Source organism: Bombyx mori, chromosome 4, assembly GCF_030269925.1.
Source record: "Bombyx mori chromosome 4, ASM3026992v2".
NCBI classification, from domain to species: domain Eukaryota; kingdom Metazoa; phylum Arthropoda; class Insecta; order Lepidoptera; family Bombycidae; genus Bombyx; species Bombyx mori.
In genome coordinates this window covers 3,285,006-3,304,310 of record NC_085110.1, presented here as the reverse complement: position 1 = coordinate 3,304,310, position 19,305 = coordinate 3,285,006, and the positions used below count along the sequence as shown (strand labels likewise).

Below are 19,305 nucleotides of genomic sequence, written 5' to 3'. Positions count from 1 at the left end.
GTTTAGTAAAAGCGCTGTAAAATTAAGTGACGGTAACGACTTACCATTAGGTGGACCGTATGCTCGTCTGCCTAAAAGGGCCATAAAAAAAATCGTGCCGATTAAGAGAAGTTGAATCTAAAGTGAAAACTGACGCAATAACTTGTTGTTAGATATACCGTTACTTTCTTATGTGTGGCGTTGCTTTGGTGATTTCAGTGTGATCACCAACCGGTTCCATGGTGTAATGGTTAGCACTCTGGACTTTGAATCCAGCGATCCGAGTTCAAATCTCGGTGGAACCTGAGTTTTTTAGTATTTTTATTTGAATTTTGAACGAACGAAACTCGATGGAAATTCTCGAAGCAGTATCGTGACGCGTTATCGGTTTAATTTTCTTTTTAAAAGTATTCCGTTTTACTATATTTTAATAGTCATTGATGAGCACGTGTCTGAACGTGTGTTTATGTACGTTGATCCAAAAGAAAACGTTTGTAGTTATTAATTTTTATTTACCTGACAATTTAAATGAAATAAACTTTTAAAGATAATTCAGACGAAAACGGCTTATTAATAAAATAGAGATTACTAGCTGCTGGCCACGGTTTCGCCCGCGCAGACACGGATGAGTTTCAGTATAGTTTTCCGTGCGAATGATTTTTTTTTATCGGGATAAAAGGTAGCCTAAATTACTCTCATGACTTAATATTATTCAAACTTTAAAAAAATCATGACAATCCGTTGCTTTGTGTCTCGCGAAGTCTCAGGCGTTTAGGTCTTTAAGGGGGGATAGCCGAAACCATACGATAGAAGCTACGACCGAATTCACACTGAATCCTGAATTCCGATATCACTCAACACTGGATGGATTGCTCGTTCACTCATCTTCACAACTTTTTTTCTTTTCTTTTATTGCTTAGATGGGTGGACGTTCTCACAGCCCACCTGGTGTTAAGTGGTTACTGGAGGCAGTAAATGCGCCATCCACCTTGAAGTTTCCGTTCTAAGGTCTCAGTATAGTTATAACGGCTGCCCCACCCTTCAAACCGAAACGCATTGCTGCTTCACGGCAGAAATAGGCAGGGTGGTGGTACCCGTGCGGACTCACAAGAGGTCCTACCACTAATTTAACCACCTAACTTTATAAAAAAAAACCAAATGACTTATTATACATATGGGCATTTTTACGTTAGCACTGATTTGTTTTATCGGTAAAATGATTTCAATAAATATTCGCAAGTACTATATTTGTATGCAAGATAAATTTATAGTTACATTAACAAAACTATGAAAGTAAACAGTTAATTGAGATAAGCCATTTGAAGCCTCACAAGTCAGTGACCCATACAAACGAGTTCTGTAACTTGTTTGAGGTGACGTAATCTTTCTTAAAAGGTCTGAACTAGAATCGATATTATTTATTGAAAAACACATTGACATTAAAATTTTAATGAAGCATTAAATTTGTAAAATTATTTCTCTATGCAAATTATTTCAGGTGAAAGAGTTATTATACTCAACGAATTACCAATTACGAATTAAAGTAAATGTGTGTTTTTTTTTCACTTATTTTTATAGAAATGGTGTGAACATTGGGAAATATTTTTTTTTTCCACAGGAGAAAATCGCCGGATCCCTACCCGCACGGCAGGTGGGGTATGTGGGAGTCGAACCTCACTAAAAACTCCTGCCGCTCACAGCCAGCGCCCTACCCCGGACCGGGGGGGAACCCAGTCGGAGCTATTGAGACGGCGGGACAGGGTTTACGCAGAGCACATTACATCCATCCCGCCGTCCCCCAGACGCCGGACCGGCGGCCGCCAGCAACATGACCGCCGGTTCTCTCGGTCGACGGGCCAAGAGCCCGATTGATAGTGCCGTGCTACACCTTCCCACGGAGTGGTCGGGGGAACGCGACCTACCACGCCGCCCCACGTCTAGGTTCCTCCCCGCACAAAGCTGGTGAAGCCCGAAGCTCTTAGGAGACCGGGTTACGGACGGGACCCCGCTCCCGACCCCCTGGTCGGCGGCGGCGGGTTTCTGCATAGTGAGGAGAGCTTTGCCCCACTCGCCCCGCCGCCTCCTTCTGCGAGATGGTGCACTCGCAGAAGTCGAGCATAGCCTTCCAAGACTCGTCGCTGCCAAGCATCGACGCCACGACGCCAGGCAGCGACAAGTCTGGACCTATCTTTGCGACAAGGACACGGCGCTGCACCTCCCAAGCAGGGCAGACAGCGAGCGTATGGGAAAGAATATAGGTTATCTTTTATCCTACTGCCGAGCACGGGACTTCGCTCACGCTGCGTAAATTGTAGAACACCCGCCGAAGATGCGGACGGACAGTGACTTTATAAATATTACAAAAATTATTAATTACTTAATGCACAAACTCTATTGATCGAAATCTTCGCGATCATTATAACGAACGAAGTATGAAATGTAAGAGGTTAATTTCTTCTGAAGTTCCATCAATAACAATGGCCTACGTAATACCAGTTTTTCACGTCAGTAAAAACAATAATGACATTATAAATCCTGGGGTGTACTCGAGGGCGGGGGTCAAAATCTCCGATCTCCCGGGGCCGCGCAATCATCGCGGGCTGGCGCATCAATTATTCACCATACTGATTGCGTCCGAGACGCACGTGGATGCTCCTGAATTATATATGCGCGGCGATTTTGGTTGGATGGACCGGATTTGGGTTATTTTTTTCGCTTAAATCATTAATTAAAAAAAAAACAATGAATCATAATTTCGACTTTGCTCCACACCCCCTTTCAAATTCCTTTAAGTGATTACAGTAAAAAAAAAAAAATGCAATGTGTGTTTATCTATTTATCTGTTTTTGGTGATAAATGCAAAATAAAACCCATCTTGCATTTTTGGTGTTTATTTAAAATATGGAAAATGATCGCGATCGAGCCGCTTTCCCATCGGTTGACTCCACCCCTTGATCTGCAAGCGAAATAAATTGTCCCTTAAGAAGGTGAAACCTTATAAACTTGCATACGTTCCGTTATGACGTGGCCCTGAAGAAAGAAGAACTGATACGCAAGTATCTTAAGAAAGCGTCAGAACGCTACTTTGATGAATTGGCATGACTCGACAACGCAAAGCCGCTATCGCCCAAAACATGTCTTTTCGGATCCCCCGGAACCTCTTTCAGTGCTTTTACGCTCTTCAAGCACCGGTCACTGTCCTCGTCGACTGCAACGAAGAGTTCGACGTGCGAACTTGTCCATAGACGCAACCCACTGAGTTTCTCGCCGGATTTTCTCAGTGGGTTGAGATTCCGATCCAGTAGTTGATTCAGCGAAGCACTGCTCTTCTAAGGGCTAGTGTTAGCAATCCCCTCAAGTTGAGCCCGTGAGGTGTCCGACCGGTCCGCGCGAACTTCGAATAGCCCCTTAAGCTACCAACGATTAGGTAGGAAAAAAAAAGAAAATGATCATAAAATTATTTCGCGAAACGTAAATAATTACAAAAACGCCATCAAAGAAATGAACACTTTTAAATAGTGTCTTCGTTGCATCGTGTATGACTTTGCATACTTTGAGACACGAGCTCGAAGAAGGTTGTAGGAAAAAAATATTATAATTTTATAATCAAAATTCAGGTTCCACCGAGATTTGAACTCGGATCGCTGGATTCAAAGTCCAGAGTGCTAACCATTACACCATGGAACCGATGATGGTTAGCGCTAAATAAAAGTGTTTTTACTAACACAGTTTTCTCTTATAGGTACTGTTATAAAAACAGTATTTTATGAGCTCAACCTTGCTTCTACGATTTAAACTAGATAGAGTCGTTATACTGATAAGATCCGCCAAGAAACTCGGCAATCCATTCTTTTTTTATTATTAAATTTCATTTAGCTGATAGTATAATCTTAGGCCGCCTCTCTATTTTTTAACCCCTTAACTAATGGACTTTACAAGACCGCACCGATGGGAATCCTAATTTTGTAATTTTTATGCCGTTGGGTAAATTGGCGTAATAAAAATTTCAATGAATGTTCCAGTGAAGGCTTTCAAATATTCTGTGTATAGTTCTGTGTCCAGGGGCTCTAGTAAGCGCTTAAAGACTCTCTTGTCATTTTGAAATAACAGAAATAACCAATCAAGCATGTTACAGTTTTTGGTCTTATTACACGCTTTATATTAGCTTCACTTGTATGTATGTTATTGTATGTTTTTTATGATATTATTGAAATAATAATTCTTCTACTCATATCTGTAAGAAAAATATTTATAACTAATAACACTATGCACCCCACGCTTTTTTTACAATAAAATATATATTTTTTTACACTATTTTCAATTTAAATTTATTAAAATTTATTTGCTATTTTTTAGTTGAATTTTATATAAAGCGTGTTTTTTAGTTTTTTTAAACTATTATTTATTTGTAAAACTGTTTTTGCCGGGAATTATTAACTTAATGCATCCCTGTAGTGCGTGATAACAGGCGTTTAGCGTCCACTCGGACCTCTGGGGACGAGCCTCCTTCGCGTTCCTCTTCTAAATCTAACAGTATTCAACAACGCACTGCTCTTGTATCTCTGGATCTTGTTGCTATACGCGAAGAACATATTGTGGAATATTACTTACTTTCTATTGGGTTTATAAAGCCTATATACATATATATATATATATATATATATATATATATATATATATCAAAATACGACGACAAATATTTGAATATGGCCCTAAAAGGAGTGTGGTTGGTCTCTTCGTACTTTAATTCCCCTATTCAATTATAGCCTTTAAATTTCTTACCGGATTTGAATGTACCGCTAGAATGCTTACATCGTCTCGATTGATAAAAGCAATTGTTTTAACATCTATACTAATATATAAATCTACAGTGGTTTTTAGGGATGTTCCGTTATAACTACTGAACCATGCATCCGATTGAACTTGAAACTTTGTATCCCTGTAGAAAATACATGTACTTAATGGGTAGACTAATATTTATAGGAGTGTTGGACTCCCTACATCAGTTGCGCCCCGCAATTATATGGGCACGCTGGTCTTGAGTAGCGGATACAATATAGTCATCATAAATATAGATAATGACATCGCTCATCTTGAGATATTAATAATAATTGTAAATTACACTAGATTATTAATACTTCGCGGGAAAAACAGGTTTAAGAATAATTGTACAAAACTGTGCAAATGTACAGTATCAACAGCTTACCATACCATAGCATACCCTGAGATCATTTAATTTTGACGGGTGGTGGTATAGAATTGCGAACCCTAATGGTAATAGGCACTACCGAAGTGCCTATTTTTTCGCCCCTAAATATATCCGGATTCATTTCATTTTGCTGAAATTCGCAAAAAACCCGTTTTGTGACCTTTGACCTCGGTTTTTTTTTTCAAGTGTCGGATCAATGAGGACTTCTCAGATTTCGTTTATAATAGTGTTTTTTTTTAATTGCCCTTGTAGGCAGACGATCGTACGGCCCACCTGATGATGATTGGTAACCGTCGCCATGGGCTTCAGCAATGTCAGGGACAGAGCTAAGCCGCTGCCTACCGCTTAATAATAGTGTTTTGAACAAACCTACCATTTGTCAGCCGAGTGTGAATTTTTGTAACCTCACCCCTATTTTTTGGTCAAATTTGACCGGACTGAAAGCCAATTTCCAATACAATTGAGATTCTGACCTCATATCACAAGGTTAGATTACGGTATTTAGGTTATAATATCTATGGCCCGGGCTGGTTAGGTAATGGACCATGATATGATATGCTCTATAGCATTAAAGAGAACCCGTGGCCGATTACCTAGCCGGCGGTGTGATCAGATAACCGCCCTAACTGGGCTGCCAGTCGCAACCGCCATTCGAGAAGCTGAGGACTGGACGAGATGGAAACAGCTCACGAGACAGGCCACGGTCCAGTTTCAGGGACACGACCTTCAGTAATGAAGAAAGCGACGAAGAAGAAGAAGCATTAACATCGGCATTGCGGTTGTGATAAACTGCCAATAGTTGCACCAGTCAAGCTGTCATTGTGTTTTATCAACAGTACATAAATTGTTTACGCAGTTTTCGTGTATTACTGGTAATTTTAACCAAACACTTGCGTTCGTATAGTTTTATAGATCACGAAGATTCAAGTAAGTGTTTTACTTGCGTTTTACGAATTTTAAAAATACATGATTATCTATAGTGTTTTAGCATTTATTAGGTACATTCATCGGTTCCATGGTGTAATGGTTAGCACTCTGGACTTTGAATCCAGCGATCCGAGTTCAAATCTCGGTGGAACCTGAATTTTTTTTGCAATTTAAAAAAAAGTTAGCAAATAATTAATTATGTTTCGATGAAAAAAGCTATCAAAAATTATAAGTCATATCTACAGCAGTATACATATGCTGTAGATTTGGTAAGTTCAGTGGCTTAAATATTTCTCATTCTCATTTTGTAAAGTTTCCTGACAAATATCTTTTATTCATTTACCCATAAAATTTGACATTTTTAATTGTTTTCTTAAAACATATTATAATGTAAGATTTATGTACTGTTATCTATATATATGTAATAGGGTAGCTATCACAATATCCTCTATATTTTCTGCGAAGCAGTCATGCGTTCCGCTCTGTGGGGTTGGATAACCGTCGGGATACCTAGAGGATCCAGATGGGAAATGAGAACGTGCACCCATCTAGTGGGATAAAAAAAGATTTGTCCATCCAAAGGCCTTGTCTGTGTTCAAATATATAATTCGAATCTTCAATGCTTGAATAGACAGTTCAATTTTATATCAGATAAATAATTGGGGACAAATGAATGACACTCGCTCATCTGACCGCTAACTGGAATCATTGTACTATTCGGTAGGCAGCGGCTTGGCTCTGCCCCTGGCATTGCTGAAGTCCATGGGCGACGGTAACCACTCACCATCAGGTGGGCCGTATGCTCGTCTGCCTACAAGGGCAAAAAAAAAAAAAAAACTATGGAAGTCAGACACTGACATAGATACTGAGCATCGTTATACATAGTAAACATAGTATACGTATTAAACGCCTAGGTGAAAGTAAGCAAACGCCTTGGTCACCCAATTGCTTGCCTGATCCGAGAATCTAACCCACGACTAACTGCTGCGGCCTCGAGGTCTCTTAATTGCATTTTCTTATTACTTTTGTTGGCAGATTAGTGTGCTGCTCGCCTTATAGTAAATTAATACTCATGAACGTCAGTAATGCCAGGGGCACAGCCAAACGACTGCCTAGCGTTATGGATTTTCAACAAACGTTATTTGAAGAAAGATATTTCATACTTTCTTTATTGACGGTAGGACGTCTTGTGGGTCCGCACGGGTAGGTACCACCACCCTGCCTATTTCTGCTGTGAAGCAAGAGGTAATGCGTTTCGGTTTGAAGTGTCGGGCAACCGTTATACTGAACTGAGATCTTAGAACTCATTTCTCAAGGTGGGTGGCGGCATTTACGTTGTAGATGTCTATCATGTAATCACTTAAAACCAGGTGGGCCGTGAGCTCGTTCATCCACCGAAACAATAAAAACAAAAAAAACCCAGTGTTGAAGATTTTTAACAAACGATATTTGAAGAAAGACATTTCATACCAATAAGAAAACATCGTGGATCATTCCAGAGAAAACTTATTCTAGTCTCAGCCTGAGAAGGGTTGCCGACACTAGCCGTAGCAAGAGCGGTGCTTCGTAAAATCTACCACCTCATCTGTATCGCGACCCACTGAGAAGATCTGGTGAGAAACTCAGTGGGTTGTGTTTTTTAGTTAAGGTACACGTCGAAATTCTGGCGACTGATCTAAAAGACCTGAGATTCGAGAGTGGATCGGAACGATCCGAGATATACTAGTTCTGAGCGAAAATATTCGAACTCATTGATCGACTCAAGATACCCGCACAGTGATAGATGTTCCCTTCTTCAGCAGTAAAAAGTGTACTACTTACTCTACACGAAAATTGCAGTTTATTTTATGTATCTACGCGACCTACCATCTGCGCGAAAATAGCAAACAGCCTTACTCTGTTACCTATTTACAAAATGAGCGCTCATCAATAACTCGTGAACCATTAAGTTAATGATCAATCGATCACAACAACAAACAAACCGATACCAAACAAACAGACGAGCCCCAATCAGTTTGATAGTTTAATTGGATTGGATTAGACGCAAGTGATTCTAAAAATAAATTTTAAAGGTTTCTCCTGCGGATTTTATATTGGTTTTGAAACCAATACTTAGATACGTTTTTGTCCTAAATGACGCACCCGTGCTATATTTGACATACGTCACTAATACAAAGTTTTTATAAAGCTACCCGCAGCGCGGATCTCAAGCAAATTAACCCTCAGACACAGTCTACGGAGTTTTTCGTCGGATCTTCTCAGTGGGTCGCGTTTCCGATCCGGTGGTAGATTCTGCGAAGCACTGCTCTTGCTACGGCTAGTGTTAGCGACTCGTCAGGTTAGAGCCCCGTGAGCTCACCTACTCGCTCGGCGAATCTAGCATTACCCCTTTAAGTCACTAGATTAGCTAAGAAAAAAAAAGCGGATTTCTCGTTGTGACATCACGAGTTCGCACTAATATTCCAAAGCTGTAATAAATACTGCATTAACATAATTCCATATACCCGGTCACCCTAAAGTAACTTGATCTATCCACGGATATTAAATCGTATCCCTTCCCGGGATAATGGTTAAATAGAATTAAGATCAACGTTACATTTCTGCATTTATTTACATAATTCACGTTAAAACATCTCTCGTTCGTGATGGCTTTCTTGGTTTGGTCACAGCTTAGGAAACTTGAAGCGATCACGATTCGGAATTTTTATTTATTCAATGTGCCACAAAAACTTTTGTTATTGTTACACTACCATCGTATATAAGACAAGGTTACCAGAGCCCATAGACATTTACAACGTAAATTCGCCATCCATCTTCCTTTCCCATGGAAGGCAATCGTGAACATTTGTTACAGTACGTATTTCATTAGAGAAATGTTGAAAATAAAGGCTAATTGAAAATGGGCCACAGCCAGTCAGTAGTTTTACAAAAGCTGGTCGACTACTCCTTAAAATCTTGTAGAATGAACATTATACCTCCAAAGAAAAAATATTTAATTATATTTTTTGAAAAATACCTAGACTGTATCCTTTTATGTTATAGAAAAACACAAAATATACAGTACCTAAACGCACAATTTGGCATGGTAATTTAGTCTGGATAATGCTTTTTTGAATATATTTTAATTAGTTATTTCTAAAATTTGCTTTGTGGATAAACAAATAACAGAAAAGAGTCCCGTGTACGCATCGTACTAATATCATAGGATTTTTTTATTATTTTTTATTTCTTATATGGGTGGACGAGCTCACAGCCCACCTGGTGTTAAGTGGTTACTGGAGCCCATAGACATCTACAACGTAAATGCGCCACCCACCTTGAGATATAAGTTCTAAGGTCTCAGTATAGTTACAACGGCTACTCCACCCTTCGAACCGAAACGCATTACTGCTTCACGGCGGCAATAGGCGGGGTGGTGGTACCTACCCGTGCGGACTCCCAAGAGGTCCTACCACCAGTGATTACGCAAATTATAATTCTGCGGGTTTGATTTTTATTACACGATATTATTCCTTCACCGTGGAAGTCAATCGTGAACATTTGTTAAGTACGTATTTCATTAGAAAAATTGGTACCCGCCTGCGGGATTCGAACACCGGTGCATCGCTACACACGAATGCGCCGGATGTCTTATCCTTTAGGCCACGACGACTTTGTCTCGCCTTGCTTAGATACTACGTTTCTTCTCCACTGTACAGGTACTGGCGAGTTGAAAAGCTGTTCAGTCGGTCTCTAAGACAAAAGTATCAAGTGTCCGTCACATTGAATTGCTTTAGAAGTTCGAATACATTTAGAGTACCTACCTACCTTACGTTCGGTGTTTCACAGAACATTTTAAGTCGGGACGAAAATATGATGATTTTGTTTCATTGTTGTAATGTTTATTGTGTCGCGTTGGGTATTATTAGCATTGCAGTTTGCTTGTCAAATAATTTCATGATAGCCCTCTGAGTATCTCGCCGGATCTTCTCAGTGGGTCGCGTTTCCGATCCGGTCGTAGATTCTGCAAAGCACTGCTCTTGCTAGGGCCAGTGTTGGCAACACCTCCGGTTTGAGCCCCAAGAGCTCACCTACACGCTAGGGTAAAGCTGATATAACCTCATAAGGCTATATGCTTAGGTAGGCATTAAAAAAAAACATAATTTAACAGTAGGATTTTTTCCTATCACATAAGGTCGTTAATTCATTGTAATAGTTTTGTTAGAGTATGTAGTATTAATTCTTCATTGTCTCTCAAATAATTCTGGCTTGGGCCGTTTTTTTCCCTCTACACTTTTTTTTTGTCTGGATTGCGTTCCTTCTTGAGATTACAACAATCACTGATCGTTTTGTGTTCAAATTGAGAGTTCGATAATGTATTCTAGGTAAATTGACAGAACTGTCTCAAATTTTCTCGTATCTAGAAAATGTTGTTAGCGAGATTCAGGCATCTGTCAAATATCTTGTCATTATCATCGTCACCTGCCTTTCTCCCGGTCACCTGGGCTCGGCGATGTTTTTTTCTTCCATACTCCTCTATATCATACCATTTCTTCGCTCACTTCCCTCTTACACATATCGTCTTTCACGCAATCCATCCATTTTCTCTTAGGTCTAGAGCTCTCTGTCAAATATCTTGTATTTTGTGATAGCTGCAAAATTAACAAAACTATTTTTATTTAGTTCCGGCTGTCACTGTCATTGGTTTAATAGGTTTTTTTCTCGATTTTTATTAACTCGCTTTCGGGACTGGATGGAAATTTCTGATTTATTTGGAATTTGAATGGGTATCGAAATCGGACGAGAAGAAAGCAATGAAATTATTGAAATCCGTCTGTCTGATATATATATTTATGTAAAATCAATTATATGTTTGCATTTTCCCATATTTAAACGTTTATATTTTTTGTAGATTTTAATATTTTTTTTATGGCCCTTGTAGACAGACGAGCACACGGCCCACCTGATGGTGAGTGGTTACCGTCGCCCATGGACTTCAGCAATGCCGGGGGCAGAGCCAAGCCGCTGCCTACCGCAAAATTCCACGTCACTGTCTACACCATCCTCGGTAAATTGGTAGTAAATGCCTTGGACATCAAGGTTGCTGCTATTTCTAACGCTACCCTTTGTTTTTTAAATTGAATCAACAAATATCTAAATTGGACGCTTTTTAAAAATGTGCCTTTTTTAATTGCATGGATGGGTGAACGAGATTATGGTCTACCTCGAGTTAAATGTTTACAAGAGTCTAAATATCACACAGGGTGAATTTTGATTTTACGACTTGAGGTTTATGTCTTTAGAATTACGTAAAAAATTTTTTTGCGAGTTTGATTTTTATTACACGATATTATAAAGAATAGCATCGTGATAGTCATTCGTGAGCTCAAGCTCAATGCTGACATGAGTGAAGGGAGCATTTCATTACAAAAATATTCAAGTAAAACAATCAAATACTTTGCAGCTTAGTACTGTTGTATCAGAGGTGTCTTAAGAAGGGTTTTTTTTTCCTACCTAAGCTGATAGCCTTGAGAGGCTATTTCAGCATAATCTTAAGTATTAGATGAGCTCACGGGGCTCAAACTGGAGTGATGCTAACTAACACTGACCCTAGAAAAAGCAGTGCTTCGCAGAATTTACCACCGGATCGGAAATGCGACCCACTGAGAAGATCCGGCGAGAAACTCAGTGGGCTGTGTCTATGGGATTTTTGTTATAATGATTATATGGTCCAACTGAATTTCGTCGTATTTAGTAAGCTGTAAGCTAGTATAGCCCCTTGATACTACTAGCATAGGTAGGCAAAAAAAAAGGTTGTATGGTAAGCGTTTAAGATAGATAAGGTAGTTTTACATATATAGAAATGAAAACACTTAATTAATTTTCACGAGTGTTTATTGAGGTGACATATTTTAATACAATAATAATGATAATAATGTTTAATAATTCGTAAAATTACGACACATTCATTGCACGTTTCTTTGGATTTGTTTTATTATAAGATAATAATTATGATAGTTCATATTATACATTATATACAAAACGATGTACAAAAGACATCTGAGAGGGAAAATAACAAAAGAAATTTCGAGATAAAAAGCCTTCATTTAACATCGTTTAGTTATAACTAAATATGTATTTACTGTGTGTTTCAAAACGTATTGTGTTTCAAAACGTATCTTTAATTTAAAATATTGATCAAAATGTCATGTTAATTTTATGGTTTCAAAATTTCGATGATATAAAATTAACACTTTTTTATTTTTATTGCCCTTGTAGGCAGACGAGCATACGGCCCCTTGATGGTGAGTGGTTACCGTCGCCCATGGACTTCAGCAATTCCAGGGGCAGAGCCAAGCCGCTGCCTACCGGGTCAAGCCGCTGCCTACCGAACCATAACATAACTAGCACATGAGAAAACTTTAATAAAACTCTATTATACTATTAATCGTAAATTAATATTATAATTGATTGAAGGTTCGTTCTTAATCGCGTTTGTCGCAACGTTTATTTGTGTCACTTCTTGCAAAATAAACTTTCATAGAGCACCGAATATTTCTTACAAATTCAAAGCTAACTCAAATGATTCATATTAAGATCATGCAATTACAATATTATTATTGTTCTCAATCAATAAGAACCCTTTTATACATTGACAAGATCCTCTTTATAATATAATTTATGAACGTTTTTTTTTTCTATGCATTACGTAGATACCACAGATTAAATATTTTTACTATATTATACTCAGATGGCATCCGAAAATCCTTACAAAATAGTTACATGCCATTAATCCTATTTACAATTTTACTAATATAATTAATGATGAAATCGAAGAATGACTGTACATTATATAATAACAAGATGACTATAAACTATACATAATTATTAATTTACTAATTAAACAGTTATTACTTTTTTTTTGGTATTGACTTATTAAAACCTAAAATTTGTCTTAATTTTTTTAAATACAAAAGCCTATTAATATCTATTTATTTTAGTGTAAAATAACATGTATAAAAGCTGTGTTGCGTGTAAAATATTTAATTAAATTTATAGTACAAAAACATAATTTGTACTTTTTTCTTTCTTTGTCTTTTTTTCTTTGGAATGTTTGTTTTTTTGCTTGTGGTAACATTAACCAAATGTTTGCTGTGCGTTTATGGCACCTGATTTCTTGGCGGGAACGCATGGCGTCAAGCCGTGTGAATAGTCTTATTTCGGTAATTTAATATTTCTTCAGGGTTAAATTCATAATAAAGGCGACATATTAAAAATCGTGCGTTTCTGAAAATGCGGAAATGTGGGAAATCAAACCAAAAGCAACATGGTTTCTCAGATTCCATAGAGTATATTCAACTTTCAGTGTGCTGTCTTTACATACACTATGGGTTGACTTATCAAATTCCTCTAATTTCACTCTAAAACAAATAAATTCCGTTCCATTCCACTCTTCATCTGACAGTGATAGGGCCTTTGCTACAAATGTTGGCTATGTCGGCTACGTTCCCATTGCCTATCCAATTCGCGAGCGACAAGTGAAAACTTAAAATAAAAAAAACATGTACAGTAAAATTATGGAATAAAAATCATTTGTCTTTTGAAATTGGAATGATAGTTTCGATAAAAGTGAATTAATCGAAGAGAGACGGGCGCGGTACTTCACTGCTTCATATTTTCGTAAAACATTGCCACTAGACACGGCTGAAGATTATATTTATACTTGTAGATACGAATTAACAACAGTATGCGCGGCAAACTTGATCATAGACGCTTAGTGTGCTTAGTACGAGTTTTTTAACGTGCTCGATAGCGTAAAAGTTAACTTAAATTTGTATGGAGTTGGAATATTTGCCTACGTTTGCTACCAGGGGCGCTGTTTCAACTGCACACAAAATTGAGTTAACTTTTACGCTATCGAGAACGTTAAAAACTCACGTTCAGCACACAGAGCGTCATCACGAGTACACGTAAATAGAATTGATCTGTTTTTTTGTAACATAGTGTTAGAGGTCAGGTTGAGGGCGTTATTATTATTATCGAGATCTTAAAATACACGCGTGAAGTTCAAATCGGCCAAGTCAGCTCGTAATACTGTCCTCGTTAACTCGAAAACCAAGTTATCATGAATCTTAGTGGTAAAAAAATAGAGCTCAGTTTTACAACTCCCGGATTAAAAATGGCGTGCAGTTGCGAGATGCAGAGGTCGTGTACACTCGAGATATATTCGTGGAAATTAAATTAATATTTTTATATTAAAGGCTTCATCAAACAGAACGCGTAATTAGCGCGCGTCTATAAGCGCTATAGCGCTGGCGCTCTGTTTGACGGTATGTTACCATAGTATTACAACACATCTCGGCGTCATAGCGCGCCGTCAGTTTAGCGCTCTGACGCGCGCTAATTACGCGTTCTGTTTGACGAAGCCTTAAGCAAAGCAATATTGAGTTGCTCCGTAAATTTAATAAAACTATTCTTAATTGTAACAGAATTGTAAGACAAATGAATGACTCGTGTATTTCTTTCATGACAAGTGTTTTAAACGAGATTATAAAATGAAAATTAAAATTATGTAATCTATCTAGATGACCTATACGAGTATACAGTTTTAAAGGATTTATTTCAGAGGTCACCGTGTGAGATCATATTAAAAAAATAAGATTTCTAATTTTAATTTTAAGCTTGAAAAATTGTTATTGATTGATGCAACAACTAAATTATCCTACACTTTAAATCTCAATATATTGTTCTACGTTACGTCAATGCTTTAGTGAGTATTCAACACACTATATCAGGTGCCAGTGAATTAACCCACTATACCAGTGAATTAACCCATAGACACAGCCCATTGAGTTTCTCGCCGGATTTTCTCAGTGGGTCACGTTTCCGATCCGGTGGTAGATTCTGCGAAGTACTGCTCTTGCTAGAGCCAGTGTTAGCAACACACCCGGCTTGAGCCTCGTGAGCTCACTTACACGTCAAGGAGAAGCTGATATAGCCGCTCAAGGCAAACAGCATAGGTAGAGAAAAAAAAAGTAGAGGTAAAGCCATTCTTTACCTTCTAAATGATAACACGTACCTACGATGACACGAGAGCATTATAATTGTTACAGTCTTATACCAAAAATCGTTTTTGTTAAGCACAAAAACTTTACACCTATTTAATTCAACTAATCATACATTAAAGTTTTACAAACTCGATGCAACAGCGTATTTACAAAGTGGGCACCATTAAAAAAGATCGTGTATATATTCTTACATTATTTCTAACCAACTTTTTTCATTATCTAGTTGTTCTTTGCATGTCAATGTATGGATTTTGGTATGCAAGAACTATTAAAAAAAACAATCCTCATAATGCGATTTATCTTATATCAAATACCCTAGCAAAGTTATTTCATATTAGACGTCAATCGGATATCGATAAAAAAATATTTGAAGATTAACAAAGTTTTATAGGTTGTTTTTTAATTAAGACGATCATCTGATTACTGCTGAAATTTTAATGGTTAGTAAATTAAACATTTGGGATATGTGAGGAGGGGGCGTTCTAAAAAGACTTGGATGGAATGTGTGGAAGAGGATATGTGAGAGAAGAGTTCGACTGGCAGAGATGACGTATATAGATGAGATACGTATAGGCCTGAATGGAGAAAGAGGACATGCAGTGCTGACCAATCATAGAGGGATAAGAACAAGAAAAGAAAAAGAAGAAAATATTAAACATCTCAATATAACAGTTTTTTTTAACAGCACTGATAACGTATGATGTCATACGAGGCTAATCAATGAGCTGTGGTGATGACCGTCACTTATTTTGACCACAAATGACGTCACTTGTAAAATAAAAGCCGTTTATTTTTTTGTATTTTTCAAGTTCCTTGAATCGGTACGATTTAAGTGCAATAAGTTATAATAACAGAAATTCTCCTCAAAGGACTAAGAACTAATATTATTAATAATTTTGGTACAGTACCTACTGTTTGTTTTCTTTTCGTTATCTAGAATAAAACTGTTGTCAGTTACATTGACTCTGTCCAATAATTAGCGCGCAAGAAGATTACATAAGCTATTAGAAGTACTATTGATCGTATATCCTGGAACATCATTTCCAGAATTAAACAATTTTCTTCTTTGGATTTATTTGGGATACAGTGATTAATTATATCTTTGGTGATTTTGCCTTAACGCCAGTTGGGCGGAAAGGCGGTTGTAGTTCAGGACGGCAACGGCTGGAGTGGTGGTACTGCGGTGGTCATGTGTGGCGGCGCTCCGAAGTCGGGGTGCGGAGGCCGCAACTCGGGATGAGGGCGGATATCTGAGGGCGAACAACAAATTACAACCGTTGTCTCATTATAACTTAATTAATGTTTCGTTTTTTTAATGCTACCTCTAAATTCATTATGTGCTTGAGATCTCATCTAGCCGACGAATAATGACCAATGTCACACGCCAAACAGTTTTAGTTTAAAATTATTTAGAACGTTGAACCCAGTGGCCAGTACAACTCATAAATATTAAATCTTGAATACCGCCATCTTGACACTTGAAAATAGATCTCAATTCTATTCAATTGTATAGGAAATACGAAATATTTAATTTTTTGCGGGTTTAATCGCGATTACACGATGTTATTCTTTCATCGTGGAAGACATCGTTCATCGACAGTGCGTTTCCAAAGATCTTTTCTGCCACGTACCATCCGGCTTTGGAATGAACTCCCCTCCACGGTGTTCTCCGAGCGCTATGACATGTCCTTCTTCAAACGAGGCTTGCGGAGAGTACTTAATGGTAGGCAGCGGCTTGGCTCTGCCTCTGGCATTGCGTCCATGAGCGACGGTGACCACTTACCATCAGGTGGGTCGTAAGTTCGTCTGCTTACAAAGGCAATAAAATAAAAAAAGACATTCGTGAGCATGATCTAAGCACGTGTTTAATTAAATGGGTAGTTGCCTGCAGGATTTTAACTCCGACATAGTTGCTTCGTTCGATATGAATACTTCAAGCGTGAATACTAAAGGATAATCTTTAGGCCAAGATGACTTATAAAAGTCATTACCAAAAGTACTCACTCACTCAAGAACTGTTAAGAAAATTGAGAATTGCAATGTCATTACCTATTCTATGGTCAGGTATTTGCATATCTGAGTGCATGGAGTGAACATCTGTATGCGAAGGCTGCATAGGCTGGGTCGCCCTCAAATTGGCATGCTGCGTCTCTTTATGCCGGCGAAGGTCGACCTTTCGTTGAAAAGCGCGCCCGCAAAGCTCGCAAGCGAACGGCTTGAAGCCGGTGTGCTTGCGGGAATGTGTGATCAGATTCGAGCTTTGACTGAAAGCTTTGCCGCAGACCTGGCACTTGTGGGGCTTTTCACCTGTGGACAAAGTGAGGTATTTAATATGTGTTAAATTTGTATTAAATTTGTTACGATGCCCAAAACAAAGGGACATCGGAGCCTGGTTTGAACTATGTATGTATGTTTACCTACGTTGTGGACGTAATTATTCGCTAAACTAACTAAGGTATGTAGTAGAGTTATCAAAGAATTATTCCATGAACGATGGTGACCATTCAAAAATGATTAGGTACATTTCTATTATGTACTTTTTTATTCTCATTGTAGACAGAATATGACTGAATAATAAAACTAGAAATATCAAAGTTTCAAATTAACGTTGCGAAACAAATATAGTGTCTAATTCAAACTATTTATTTAGCTGATTTTGGGATGTTTGTTCTATATATAGGAGGTAAACTTATTCCCTGATCTAGCACAAAGAAAGTTCGATCCGCTCGTAGAAGACATGTGGGTGAACTCTAAGCAAGCAGGGTTGACTGACATCTTAAAACTATTATTTTTTTCTTGGAATTCTGTATGTAGGTAATAAATGTTTTTTTATTTCCTTCTCAAAAAATTATAAAATGTCTAAATTTGGACGTCCATCGATTTACTTCCACTTTTCTATTACATTTATTTCTGCTTTTGTTCATTATTTCAAAACTTTTTGTATGGCTTTGTGTCTTTCGAGTCGCAGATTTCATTAGGAATACTACGGCTTATCCAGTATCTATTTACCTCTATTTATAACTTGATAGCCGTTTATTAGATTTATAAGGACATATTATTATTAATTTATTACCCAAAAATATATGATAGGATCTTTTAACACATAAACTTCATAGGAATGTAGCAAACTTATTGTTCATCTGGGTCACTAGACTTTTTCCCGACCTATTGGCTGATAGCCTAATAATAGGTAGATAAATATGAAAACGCTCGGAATTAAATAAAAATAACAATTTTGGTTTTCCCTTTGATGTGTCCTCCGTCGGACGGATTCCTTTTGTTTGTTTTAAGTTTATTTTATACAAAAGCGTAGGTATTTTATTTATCGATTGAGGCACTGCGAAGCCTGCCGGGTCAGCTAGTACTAACTATAAAATGAGATGTACAAATTGAACAGCCCTAAGTATCCGAAAGTGGCCAGTGCCACGTCCGAACGTATATTAAATACACGTCCGCGTAATCTCTGCGTAGTCCGGCGTATTAAGGATTCGAAGCGCGGATACTACGTGCTTCACTTATAATCTACAAAGCGCTCTTTCTTATTTTAGTAAGTTCGAATTAAATAGAATTCTACATCTTTAAATTTGGAATCAGTTATAAACTTTTTAATGTTTGGTGTTCAAATAAAACTAGTGATGTGACATTTTGATGGATATATTTTACGATAAAACTGAATACCTACCATTGAAATATAATTGAATCGTAATCGATTTCAACTTCGTTTCTGTTACTATTAATAGCTTATATTAATAGTGCATAAGCAGTCGCGGAAATCGTGAGGAATTTAATAGCATTCTTGTGTGAGACGCTGCTTGGATGGAGCGAATGGAAATTTACAAATGCTTCGCTTTATTATTTGCGAGTTTTACAGTATACAGTGTAATTTAGAAGTTTTTAAGTCATTATACATGCTTACGGAGTATGTGGTATACTAGACAACTGCTTTTAATCTCAAAATATTAAATAAAGTATTCTTGGTTGAATGACCGAATTTCAACTATAATCATTGATACCTCTAGACTTAAACTGACTGTATGTACTATCTTGTAAAGTGAAGTAATTAGTAAGCTAAACAGAAAAATGAATATAGAAAATCGATTATCGAAATGGACTATTTATATATTTATATATATTGCAAGTTCG

General features: G+C 37.6%; 1 protein-coding gene and 3 non-coding genes across 5 annotated transcripts in view; 2 read left to right on the top strand and 2 right to left on the bottom strand.

Annotated features, from left to right (window-relative positions):
* The first annotated feature begins 212 nt into the window (after nucleotides 1-212).
* TRNAQ-UUG (transfer RNA glutamine (anticodon UUG)) lies at nucleotides 213-284 on the top strand. The gene has a single exon. It is a non-coding gene; the product is annotated as a tRNA-Gln (tRNA).
* A 3,310-nt stretch (nucleotides 285-3,594) lies between these two features.
* Nucleotides 3,595-3,666, bottom strand: TRNAQ-UUG (transfer RNA glutamine (anticodon UUG)). The gene has a single exon. It is a non-coding gene; the product is annotated as a tRNA-Gln (tRNA).
* Nucleotides 3,667-6,197: 2,531 nt separating this feature from the next.
* Nucleotides 6,198-6,269, top strand: TRNAQ-UUG (transfer RNA glutamine (anticodon UUG)). Its single transcript has one exon. It is a non-coding gene; the product is annotated as a tRNA-Gln (tRNA).
* Nucleotides 6,270-11,971: 5,702 nt separating this feature from the next.
* The window catches only part of LOC101737547 (zinc finger protein Gfi-1b), a 90,455-nt gene continuing 83,121 nt past the window's right edge, over nucleotides 11,972-19,305 (bottom strand). For both annotated transcript variants that reach the window (XM_004929287.5, XM_012692995.4), the window contains exons 5-6: nucleotides 17,212-17,469; nucleotides 11,972-16,412 (exon numbers count right to left, since the gene is read on the bottom strand). In XM_004929287.5, coding sequence (XP_004929344.1) covers nucleotides 16,312-16,412; nucleotides 17,212-17,469 — 359 coding nt within the window. In that variant the 3' untranslated portion in view covers nucleotides 11,972-16,311. The remainder of the gene's footprint in view (nucleotides 16,413-17,211; nucleotides 17,470-19,305) is intronic.